The sequence below is a fragment of the Panthera onca genome, chromosome B4 (assembly GCF_046562875.1).
Source record: "Panthera onca isolate mPanOnc1 chromosome B4, mPanOnc1 haplotype 2, whole genome shotgun sequence".
NCBI classification, from domain to species: Eukaryota; Metazoa; Chordata; class Mammalia; order Carnivora; family Felidae; genus Panthera; species Panthera onca.
The window spans coordinates 81,964,940-81,977,798 of NC_138345.1; the positions used below are offsets into that span (position 1 = coordinate 81,964,940).

A 12,859-nucleotide genomic window follows, 5' to 3' on the forward strand; every position below is an offset into this window, starting at 1 on the left:
AAATAAAAATGCCAAAGGGAGTGGGAAGAAAAAAGGCTATGGGGAGTTTGAATTAGGAAAACATGGTAAGCTACTAGTCAAAAGGTTTAACAGAAAACAAAAGAGGGGGGACCATAGGGGTGGGAGACAAAGTTCGGAAGTACCCAGGATAAACGGAAGGGCATTAACCCTCCACCAAACAACTCCCATAAAACTGTGGGTCATAACCAGTCTCATTAAGGTCCCTCATTTAAAGACATGGACAGCCTTTGTTCCAGTATCCCGGACACTTTTCCCATTTGATGCCCTGAAAGGTAGTAATGGTTTAATGGCATTTTCAGAGGAAGCAATTCTGGAACAGGAACTTACTCTCTCCATCCTTTTGTTGGAGGTCCCTGAACTGACAGGTGAGCAATGGGTGCCCCCTGCTGACCATAACTACATCCTACAATATTTAACTGCCCTGTTTGGGGATGGAGGGTGTTGGTGAGGGGTGGGGAGGAGATCAAACTAGAAACAAGCATATTTTGGGAGAACCTCAAGCCAAAGATGAAGCAAGAAGATCTCCTTTTGAATGTTCAAAGCACCTATATTAGCCCTGAATATTCCTACTTTAAAGAAATTCCTGAATTCTTCCCATTTCCTGGTCATTCTTCCTTCTCCAGCTCTCGCTCTGTCTTGTTCTTGCAGAAAGGGTCACTGAAGTTTAATGTTTTACTTGAAGTCCAATGCCATTAAGACCTCCGCCAACCTCAAGCTAATGACTTTCTTCACATTCCCATCTTGAAGCACAATTACTGCAGTACACCTCGTGGTAGAAAGGGAACCCCAGAGAGGAAGCTTCCTTCTGCTGTGTTCTAACTCCTTCAGGCACAATTAAGCTCAAGCCATAAATACACATCACATTTTGGAACTCACGGGAAATTTCTTCTCTTCACTGAGAAATTTCTCTCCTACTCATAGGCACATACAAGACATCCTCCAAACTTCAGGGACCCAGAACCTTTCTGTAGTCTAACCACGACTATCCCTCTAAAGAGCAAAATCACCTCCCCAAACACACACACTTTCAAATTCCTTGTTTAGAAATTCATTAATAAAATCAAAGCCCTCTAAATGAAAGAATTGCACATTTTATATATTCTAAGGATAATGAAACTTCTAGAATTTTCAAACTTCACTGTTAACCCACACAAGCCAATTATCACTGTATTTACCTCATCTTCTTTCTTACTCTAGAAGTCCCCAAAACATCAGTACTTTAAAGCTATTCTATAGGGCACCTGGGTGGCTAAGTTGGTTAAGCGTCTGACTCTTGATTTTGGCTCAGGTCATGATGTCACAGTTTGTGAGTTCAAGCCCCATATTGGGTTCTGTGCTGACAGCACGGAGCCTGCTGGGGATTCTCTCCCTCAAAAATAAGTAAGTAGGGGCGCCTGGGTGGCTCAGTCAGTTAGGCGTCCGACTTCGGCTCAGGTCACGATCTCGCGGTCCGTGAGTTCGAGCCCCACGTCGGGCTCTGGGCTGATGGCTCAGAGCCTGGAGCCTGCTTCCGATTCTGTATCTCCCTCTCTCTCTGCTCCTCCCCCATTCATGCTGTCTCAAAAATAAATAAACGTTAAAAAATGAAAAAAAAAAAAAAGTAAGTAAACTTAAAGCTATTCCATAAGCCATTTCCTTAAGGTAATATATCTAAACATAAACCTCCTATGATGGAAGATAACTACATGGCTTTAGAAAGCAGTAGTGTTAGACAAAAATGCACATCCCCTTGCAGCAAATCCACTGCAAGGAGTTTATCATATGGACATACTTGTGTCAGTATAAAAATAGTTATACATAACAACATTCAGCACTGCATTTTTTGCTACTATGAATTATCTAAATTTCCACCAATAGGAAACTGATGAAATTACTGTTTATCTATAGGATGGAGTACTATTAGCTGCTAGAAAGAATAAGGTTCTAAATTGATAAGTATTAAATCTGGGTGATAGGTATATGGGGATCTATTATACTATTCTCGTAACTTTTGTATATACTTGCAATTTCCCATAACAAGCTAAAAAAAAAAAAAAAAAGACCTATCACTTACAAGGATAATTATCCTTATTCCATACAGCTGATGTGAGGATTAAGCGACAATACACGTAAAAATGCTTATAACCCTGCCTAATATACACAGTAAAACCTTGGTTTGCGAGCATAATTCATTCAGGAAACATGCTTATAATCCAAAGCACTAGTATTTCAAAGCGAATTTCAAGAACCCTTGGCTCAGTTGTGATCATGTGACATTTGGTGTCACATACTACTTGTATTGCAAGCTATCGCTTGTTAATCAAGTTAAAATTTATTAGACATGTTTGCTCATCTTGTGGAACACTTGCAGAACAAGTTACTCACAATCTAAGGTTTTACTGTAACTCACATTTAAATAAAAACATTACATGTAATGATACAAAAAGATCTCCAGATCTGAAAAAAAATCAAGGAACCCACAATATGTCTGGTGTGTGTATGTATCTGTATATACACAAACTCCCCATATAAAACATTCTGAGAGAATATACTGAAAACCTCTGGGAAGTCAGATGCGGGTGAGAACAAGAGGTACATAATTCTCTATTCATATACTCCTCTACGTATTGTTTGATTTTCACTAACACATATATCTCTTATAATTAACTGCATAAATATAGCTACGAGGAACAAAAATTTTAAAAAGGATTCAACTGTTACTAATGTGGAGTATAAAATGGCCAGACATTCATAGAAAGAGTCCCCCAGAAAGATGTTTGTGATCAACCTTTTTGTTTGTCTATTATCAACCTTGTGGGATAAATAAATCAAGATCTACTTCCCACTCTAGTACTTTGGCCTCCCTTCCTCCACTGTAAATCAAAAAAGGAACAGAAAATATAGTGTTACCTCAGAGATATAATCTCTGCTCAGTACCCTCCCTCCTTACAAAATTCCTTATACACAGAGAATCTATATGATTCTCTATATGGAAAAAGAATCACCTATTATGGTGCTACCCCAGAGGCTAGAACTAAACTCTGTCTGGGCTTGAAGTCTCCTGGTCCTAATTATCTATTACATAACCCAGAGACAAACTACTTTGCTTCACTGGGACCGTGTACTTAAAATGAATTAGACTCTTCTGAAAATGATCTAATGGGAAATGAAAAAGACAATGAGAGGGCACCTAGGTGGCTCAGTTAGCTAAGTATCTGACTCTTGATTTCAGCTCAGGTCATGATCTCATGGTTCATTAGACTGAACAGTGCAGAGCCTGCTTGGGATTCTCTCTCCCCCTCTCTCTACTCCTCCCCCGCTCACTTACCCTCTCTCTCAAAATAAATAACCTTAAAAAAAAAAAAAGAAAAGAAAAAAATAAAAATCCAATGGAAATGTATAAAAGGTAAGCAGAGTAAAAGACTAAAACCCCTCCATTAGGGCGCCTGGATGGCTCAGTCGGTTGAGTGTCCGACTTCGGCTCAGGTCATGATCTCACAGTCCGTGAGTTTGAGCCCCGCGTCGGGCTCTGTGCTGACAAATCAGAGCCTGGAGACTGTTTCAGATTCTGTGTCTCCGTCTCTCTGTGACCCTCCCCCGTTCATGCTCTGTCTCTCTGTCTCAAAAATAAATAAATGTTAAAAAAAAAATTTTTTTTTTTTTAAAAGGAAAAAAAAAGACTAGAACCCCTCCAAAACCCAGAACTGTCTGCCCTATACTCAGATCATAAAAAAGGGATAGTTACATATCAACAGTTTTCTCAGGGGGTTCTTCCTCTTTGATAGGCAGTTCTATGGGCTTTGGTTCTTCTTCCTAAAACCAAATGAAACAATGGTTAATATAAATCAACAGTAAATACCCACCAATAAGAGAATATGAGAACTCAAAAATGAACCAATTTTTCAGAACCTTCATTCCCCCTCTGTGCTCCCCTAGCACATTAGCATTTGAGCCCTATAATAATTGATGTTAAGCAATGTGGCCAAGGTAGCAGCCACACTGACTAACCTTACTCTCCAACTCACCTCTGTTTCATCTCCCAGTACATCTTCTTCATTTGCCTCCTCTTCAGCTAAAGAATATTAAAATATTCAGGTCAAGCCCTGCTAAAAAACCATCTTGATCACTGTACTTAGGCTAGAATTATAATCATTCTGCTTTCCCAAAATAAATTCAATAATAGAAGGTAAAAATGATGCTCTTAAAATTTGTTCCACACGGAGAAAATAAAACAGTATTCTCTAACATTAATACAAAGTTGAACTCCAGCTGGACTGAAAAATTGTGGTGAGGTCAAATGACAACACTAGTAAAAAGTAATGTGGGAGAATATCTTTAAGATTTAGTGGTGGGGAAGGATTTTTGGAAAAAGCCCTTAAGCAAAAGTAATATATGAAAAATCGCAGATTTTCCAAAACTAAGCAAGGACACCATGGAAAAAGAAACAAATGACAAAGAAGGTACTTGTGCCTAAAACCAACAAGGGAATAGTTACCAGAATGTCAAATAAATGTCTGCAAACTAACAAGTGAATTATGGGAACACCAACAGAAAGACAGCAAAGGAAAAAGCCAAAAAAAACCATGAACACAACAAATGTCCAAACGTTTTAATAATTAAAGGAAAGTATATTGAGCCAGCAGATTAGCAAAAATTAAGCCACTTGATAAAATAGTTCCAAGTTCAGGTGTGTGGAGGAGATACAAGAACCCTCATGCACTGATGATGAGAGTGTAGATTTACAGAGCAATTTTGGAAAACAATTTGTCAATGCTTAATCACATCAAATACACATTTATAAATAGATATTAATTAGCAATCCCATTCCTGGGTATAAACTCTCACAGAGAAACACAAAGGAACATGAAAGTAGACCAGGAGGCAATACAGGTGTCTATCACCAGGTGAATTAAAGTAAAATGTGGTGGATTCCATACATGGTAGAACACTATGCAGGAATTTGAATTAAAAGACTAGATGACCACACAGCTGCAGGCCATACGAATAAGTCTTAAAAAGAGAAAAAAAAAAAAAAAAAAAGACAGTACTTAGAGAAAAAAAAGCAAGAAGGCAGGCTATGGCCTCATTGCCAATTCTATAAAAATATTGTATTCCAAAACAACACTACATGGTTTACAAGGACAAAGACAAAAATTACATATCAAGCACATTAGAATAGATGCCTAAGGGAGCTGGGGTAAAAGAAATGAGAATAAAAGGGAATAAAAATTACAGCAGGGACTTGTACAACCGGGGATAATAATATGCCTTAAATAAAGAGAGTTTTGTTTTTAAAAAGGTGGAATTACAGAACGTCAGAGCTAGAAGGGACCAGAGATTACCTAGGTTTATGAATTTCAAGGGTGGAAACATGTGTCTCATTTCATAGATCAGAACAGACACCTAATCATGTAAATAGTGACTGTTTAAAGTGACAGAATAAATTTGTCATAAGAGGATTCAGAATTCAAATCTTCCCATTCTCAGTCTAACGATACTTGTTTTCCCATACTTCCTTTTAAATAATTTGCTGAAATAAACTTAGTGTCTTAAAAAAGGGGGAGGGGTGTATTTCTTTACATTATAACCACTGTTTTAAATGATCAAGAGTTTTCCTGACACAGTAAATTAAGAACTTACATCACCAACAACCTAAAGGAAGAAAAGAAATCTTCATACGGCAGAGCCTAAAAATTAACCCCCTCACTCATATTACTCTGCCTCTACAAAGCACTCACCATGCTCTTCAAGATATGCCTGGAGCCTGTTGATGAGATCTTGTTTTATTCCCTTGGTCTCCAAACCACGAGCAAGACATTCCTGCTTTAGTTCAGCAAGCTGAGAAAAAAGAGTAAAGCTTTTCCTTAGTTAACAGAATGAACCTGGTGATTTAAAAAAAAAAAAAAAAATTACTTCTCACAATAAAGAAAAAATGAAAAGTTCAATCCAAAACTACTGCTCCTAACTACACCAAGCCTCCAGATCCACAAAGATGGTCCACTTCCCTGTAACAATAGTCAATATACAAAAGGACTTTTCTAACAGATGGTTAAGAGTAAGTGTCCTACTTTAATAACAATAAAAAAAAATGAATCTTTAAGTAGAAAATCTAATTATCTAAAAGCAGATTCTTCTTACTATTATCCCAGATCCTTTACTGCAATCTACTATACACATGCATACAGGCCTGACCACTGAAGAATTAGGTAGATGTGTTAGCTATTTTAATGGCAACAATCAAAGAATCTAGTCAAAGTGGAAAAAATATCTAATGGCATGCCATAGGGTTCTGTGGAAGAGTTTTAAATTTTTTTTAACGTTTATTTATTTTTGAGACAGAGAGAGACAGAGCATGAACGGGGGAGGGTCAAAGAGAGGGAGACACAGAATCCGAAATAAGCTCCAGGCTCCAAGCTGTCAGCACAGAGCCCGATGCGGGGCTCGAACTCACGGACCGCAAAATCATGACCTGAGCCAAAGTCGGCCGCTTAACCGACTGAGCCACCCAGGCGCCCTAGAAGAGTTTTAAATCAGTAATTTGACTAAACAAGTAACAGGTATGCTTATCAACTGTGCAGACAACAGGAGGAAGGATCAATGGATTACTGACAGAACTAAGGGGTGGGGAGGGCAGGGAGGAGATCTCTTCAGAGAGAACGAGCCAAAAAGAAGATTCAATTTAGAAGGAATAGGTACACCTATAATTACATTTATATTCAAAACTTAAACTGTTCAAAAACCAGATAAGGAAGATCTGACTCAACAGTAACTCTAAGGATACAGACCTTAGAATTTTAGATGATTACAAGTACAAAGAGGGTTAACAGTATGATTTGCTGCCAAAGTAATTCCAGGTTATGGTAACTGAAAAACAGAATCTATATTATTAAGTGATTATTTATTTGATTCTTATTTTAAGAAGTATAATGACATGCTGATCCAAGGAAAACAAGCAGGAAAAGGAAAGCTCCAGAAATCCTATATGCAGATCACTGCACAAATAGATGTGCACTGAAAGAAGACCAATAAGAAGTCAGAAAGCAGATCCCTATAGAAGAAAAAACTTTACAATTAAGGGAATATGCTGGCCATCTCTAGAAGGCTTTCAACCAAAGGAGCATTTGAAAATGGAGAGGAGAGCTTTTCTCCCCCCCACGATGATTGGGCAAGTGGAGCATTCATTGAGCAGGTAAGGCAGGCAAGGATACTTAAAAATGTGGAATGGCTGCACAGCATAACATGGCCTCTTTTAAAGTCACTTGGATTCAAATTCTAGCTTTACCACTTACAGCTGTGTAACCTTGCATGAATAACTTAACCTCTTTGTGCCTCAGTCTCCTATGAAATGGGGATAATGCAATAAATAGTACCTATACCATAGGGTTGTTAGGAAGATTAAGTCAGTAAATATTTGTAAACCATTTACAATAGTGTTTGACAAGCTAGTAAGCACTTCATAAGTGTTAAACACTGGGTGAAGGGTTAGACAAGATTAGAATCACTGCTTCTCAGATTTCTGAATTTCACAGATCAGTGTATTTTTTATTAGGCAGACTGACAGGGCTGCCAGCTTTTTATAATATTCCAACAAGATGGATACTTTTATAAAAAACAATAAAAACTGATTACTAGAAAAAGGATCACACATTTGGATGGAGCACTGATGCAAAAACTGCTAGAAAAAGTTTCTTTCCTTTCTTTTTTTTTTTTAAACTTAGCTCATCACTAACCAGTAACAGTTCATGGACCAGCACTGGCCTGCAGGCCATACCCTGAATAGTATTAAGCTAAAATCTAGACTTAAGTGATCTCTAAGGTCCATTTCTTAAGAATCTGGGTCTTTCCCACATCGGTACTTTGTTTCTTCATTTTCTTTCAGCTTCCTGGAGAACAAGGCTTTTGATTTTAGTTACAGTTTAAAAAGTTTTATTAGTTCCTTACAAAAGTACTGTTCACTGTAGAATGGTTTGAAAATTCCAAAAAGTATAGAAGAAAATAAAATCTTATGTAAGCCCAACACTCAGACATCTAACATTTTAAATATATCGTTTGTGTGTATGTGTTTATAAGGTGCTGGTTGGTTATTTACATAGCAATACAACTTCTTTATTTCTTTTAACCCCTTATCTTCCTCAGAAGCCTCCATTCCTTTTCCCCCTGGTTTAAGTAACACTTTTGGTAAATATTCAGACAATTCAAAGTTTGACTTGCTGGCTCAGTTGGTAGAATATGAGACCTTTAAAAAAAATTTTTTTTCTGACATTTGCTCATTTTTTGAGAGACAGAGCGTGAGTGGGGGAGGGGCAGAGAGAGAGAGGGAGACACAGAATCTGAAGCAGAAGCAGGCTCCCGCAACCCGCAAACTGTGAGATCATGATCGGAGCCGAAGTCTGACACTTAACTGATTGAGCCGCCCAGGCGCCCCTAGAATATGTGACTCTTAATCTCAGGGTTGTGAGTTCAAGACCCACATTGGGCATGTAGCCTAGTTAAAAAAAATAAAATTAAAATTAGTGGCGCCTGGGTGGCTCAGTCAGCTAAGCATCCGACTTGGGCTCAGGTCATGATCTCACAGTTCGTGGGTTCGAGCCCCACATCGGGCTCTGTGCTGACAGCTGAGAGCCTGGAGTCTGCTTCTGATTCCATCCGATTCCATGTCTCCGTCTTCTCTCTGCCCCTCCCCTGCTCACACTCTGTTCTCTCAAGAATAAACATTAAAAAAAAAATTAAAATTAAAAAAAAAAGCTCAACTTTCTAACAAAGCTTTTCCTCCCTTCTCTTTCCTTCCCCAAACTGGATAGCATTTGACATTTGACATTAATCATTCATTCTCCCGATTTCCTCTAGTTTACAAATCTTGAATTTTAATTCAAATCTTTTTTCATCTGTTATCTCTCAATCTGGTTTGTACATTCTTTGAAGGCAGAGACGCCTTATATAATTTATAATATTTCATATGACAGGAACTGAAATTTATTTTTTTAATGTTTATTTTTGAATGAGAGAGTGCAAGTACAGGAGGGGCAGACAGAGAGGGGACAGAGGGTCTGAAGCAGACTCCGTGCTGACAGCAGAAAGCCTGACAGGGGCTCGAATCCACAAACCCTGAGATCATGATGGGGGATGAAGTCAGATGCTTAATCAACTGAGCCACCCAGGGGCCCCTCAACTTTATTTTATTAATCCATGCCAGATAAAGTGCTAAGTACTTTGTTTTTTATTTTTTTAATGTTTATTTTTGACAGACAGAGAGAAAGAGAGAGGGTGCGTGTGAGCATGAGTGGGGGAGGGGCACAGAGAGAGGGAGACACAGAATTCCAAGCCGTCAGCACAGAGCCCGATGCAGGGCTGGGATTCCACCAACCATGAGATCATGACCTGAGCCAAAGACAGACGCTTAACAGACTGAACCATCCAGGCCCCCACCTCCAACAGCACTAAGTACTTTTGATTTCCTCACTTAATCCTCACAACAAATATATGTGATTAGTAGTACAACCCCACTTTATAAACTAAGAAATTAAGAAAATGAAGCTTAAAAAAATTCAACAATTTGCTTAACAATCACACAGCTAAAAAATAGTAGAGATAATATGCCAGCTCAGGCTCTTTGATTTAAGCTCTATCTTAACTACCGAGATGCTGGCACTGCTCTCATATACAAGCTCTATCTCCCCGCCTTTTAAAAAAAAAAAATTTTTTTAAGTTTATTACTTTGAGAAAGAGCCAAGTGTGTACACGCACGAGCAGGGCAGGGACAGAGCAATGGAGAGAAAGAGAATCCCAAGCAGGCTCTGCACTATCAGTGAGGAGCCCTTGACATGGGGCTTGAACTCATGAATCCTGAGATCATGACCTGAGCCAAAATTTAAGAATTGGAGACTTAGGCGTGCCTGGGTGGCTCAGCTGGTTGAGCGTCTGACTTCAACTCAGGTCATGATCTCACAGCTCGTGGGTTCGTGCCTCCAACAGGACTCTGTGCTGACAGCTCGGAGCCTGGAGCCTGCTTCGGATTCTGTGTCTCCCTCTCTCTCTGGCCCTAACCCACTTGCATTCTGTCTCTCTCTCAAAAATAAATAAACATTAAAAAAAAATTAAAAGAGTTGGACACTTAACCTACTGAGCCACCGAGGCACCCCTCTATCTTTTCCTTGCTAGCTCTTCTTCCATCTAACCCTGTGAATACTGATATTCACTAAGACTGCTTTGGCCTTCTTCTCATTCCATTTATATCAAAAGCTTTATTTTTAATATTTATTTATTTTTGAGAGAGAGAGCACAAGTGGGGTGGGGGGGGGGGGGGAGAGAGAGAGAGAGAGAGAGAGAGAGAGAGAGAGAGAGAAGGAGACACAGAATCCAAAGCAGTTCCAGGCTCTGAGCTGTTAGCACAGAGCCTGACTCAGGGCTCGAACTCATGAACTGTGAGATCATGACCTGAGATGAAGTTGGACGCCCAACTGACAGAGCCATCCAGGTGGCTGAGCCACCCAGGCTCCCCTCAAAAGCTTTTTCAATCTCAGAATCCAATCACTGGCAAATCCTGTCAGCTTCGCTTTAAAATACAGTAGTCCCCCAGGGCACATGGGTGGTTCACTCAGGTTAAATGCCCATGTTTTTTTTCTTTTTTCTAAATGTTTTTCTTTATTTTTGAGAGAGAGAGAGCACACAAGCAGGCAGGGGAGGGGCAGAGAGAGAGGGAAACACAGAATCAGAAGCAGGCTCCAGGCTCTGAGCTATAAGCACAGAGCCCGACTTGGGGCTCGAACTCATGAACTGCAAGATCATGACTTGAGCCGAAGTCAGACACTTAACCGAGCCACCCAGGTGCCCCAAGTGTCCGTCTTGATTACAGCTCAGGTCATCTCTCTCTCCCTCTCTCTCTGCCCCTCCCCCCTTCAAAATAAGTAAGTAAACATTTAAAAATAAAACAAATACATAACATAACAGTAGTCCCCCACTCATCCACAGTTTTGCTTTCTGTGATTTCAATTACCCTGGGACAACTGTAGTCCGGAAGTACATGATCCTCCTCCTGACACTTCATCAAGTCAATAATAGCCTAATACTATGTCCTAATGCCTGCATCATTCACCTCACTTCATCTTAGCACGAAGGCATTTTATCATCTCACATTATCATAAGGTTGAGTATAGTACAATATTTTGAGAGAGACCACGTTGACATAACTTTTATTACAGTATATTATAGTTATTCTATTACTTACTGTGTTAATCTCTTACTGTACCTAATTTAAAAATTAAACTTTATGGGGTGCCTGGGTGGCTCAGTTGGTTAGGCATCCAATCTCGGCTCAGGTCATGATCTCATGGTTTGTGGGTTCATGAGTTTGAGCCCCGCGTTGGGCCCTGTGCTAACAGCTCAGATCCTGGAGCCCGCTTTGGATTCTGTGTCTCCCTCTCTCTCTGTCCCACCCCCACTATGCTCTGTCTCTCAAAAATGAGTAAATGTTAAAGAAAACAAACAAGTAAAAATTAAACTTTATTATAAGTATATACTTATAGGAAAAAATACGATACACATAGGTTTCCATACACTAGATTTTAGGCAGCCATTGGGGGTCTTGGAACATATCTCCTATGAATGGGGGGTGGGGGGAGGGATCTACTGCATCCAGAATCTAACCCTTTCAGGTCTTTGATACAAATTACTGTAAAAACTCTCAGCCCTTGCACCTCATTATAGTTTACTCTCAACAAAGTATCCAGAGTGATCTTTTAAAAATTTAAATCAGGAAAAAAAAAAAAGTCAAAACATGTCATTTCTCTATTCAAAAATCCCCCACTGGTTGCTTATCTCAAGGGTAAGCCAGAGTTCTAATCACCTAAAAGGTCTTCTTATAACACTTTGCATGTAAGACTCCCAACTTCACATCTGAGTCTCTGCTTTGACATCACCTTCTCACCAAGACCTTCCCTAGTCACCCTTTTTAAAATTTTAATACCCTTAGTCCCACTGTACTACTACCTAACCCCTTTACTATTTTTCTCTACAGACCTTATCACTATTTGACATACTATAAATTTTATTTATTGAGACTTCCCCCACTAAAATATAAACTCCATGACAGCAAGAATTTCATCTGCTTTGTTCACTGCTATATGTTCAAAACCTATGGTAGCACACATGGTAGGTACTCCATAAATATTTTGAGTAAGTTGCAAACCTTTCCTATCAGCCCTCAGCTCTTGAACTAGAGACCCACATTTGCAACTGACTATTAGACATCTCCAAGTGCAAATCTCAAAGACACTTAAGCCAAAAACTGAACTTATCTTCTCTGTTCCACAAAACTGACTTCTTCCTCTTCTCTCAACCTAGACTACTCAAACCTTGGATTCATCTTTCATTCCTCCTACATCTAACTGATCTATACATACTTACAGTTTTATATCCCAAATTTCTTTCAAATTTACTCATTTACTCCCATTGTAATAGCCACTACCTTATTTCAGATTTTACTAAGTTTATTCACTTGACAGTTATTGAACACCCATTCCATCAAGCATTATCTTAGATACAAGGAAATAATCATAAACAAAAGATAAAAGAGTTCTTGCCCACATGAAGTTTACAATCTGGTAAAAAACAAAAACAAAAACAAAAACAAGGCAATCAATGATCATTAATATAATGTTTAATTAACATAAAAAAGTACAGCATACAGGGCACCTGGGTGGCTCAGTCGGTGGAACATGTACTCTTGATTTCAGGGTCGTGAGTTCAAGCCCCACATTAGGCATGGAGTCTACTTTAAAAAAAAAAGTACAAGGTCCCATGAAAGCATTTAAAAAGTAGTCAAATCATGTGTGTGGATATGGAGAACTTATCCTACCTAAGG

General features: G+C 39.0%; 1 protein-coding gene across 2 annotated transcripts in view; it reads right to left on the reverse strand.

Annotated features, from left to right (window-relative positions):
* Positions 1-12,859, reverse strand: part of SARNP (SAP domain containing ribonucleoprotein) — a 54,981-nt gene that overhangs the window by 38,226 nt on the left and 3,896 nt on the right. For both annotated transcript variants that reach the window (XR_009617216.3, XM_060657347.2), the window contains exons 2-4: positions 5,739-5,838; positions 4,026-4,072; positions 3,746-3,813 (exon numbers count right to left, since the gene is read on the reverse strand). Coding sequence is in view for 1 of the 2 variants with exons in the window: in XM_060657347.2 (XP_060513330.1) it covers positions 3,746-3,813; positions 4,026-4,072; positions 5,739-5,838 (215 nt within the window). In the remaining variant the exon portion in view is untranslated. The remainder of the gene's footprint in view (positions 1-3,745; positions 3,814-4,025; positions 4,073-5,738; positions 5,839-12,859) is intronic.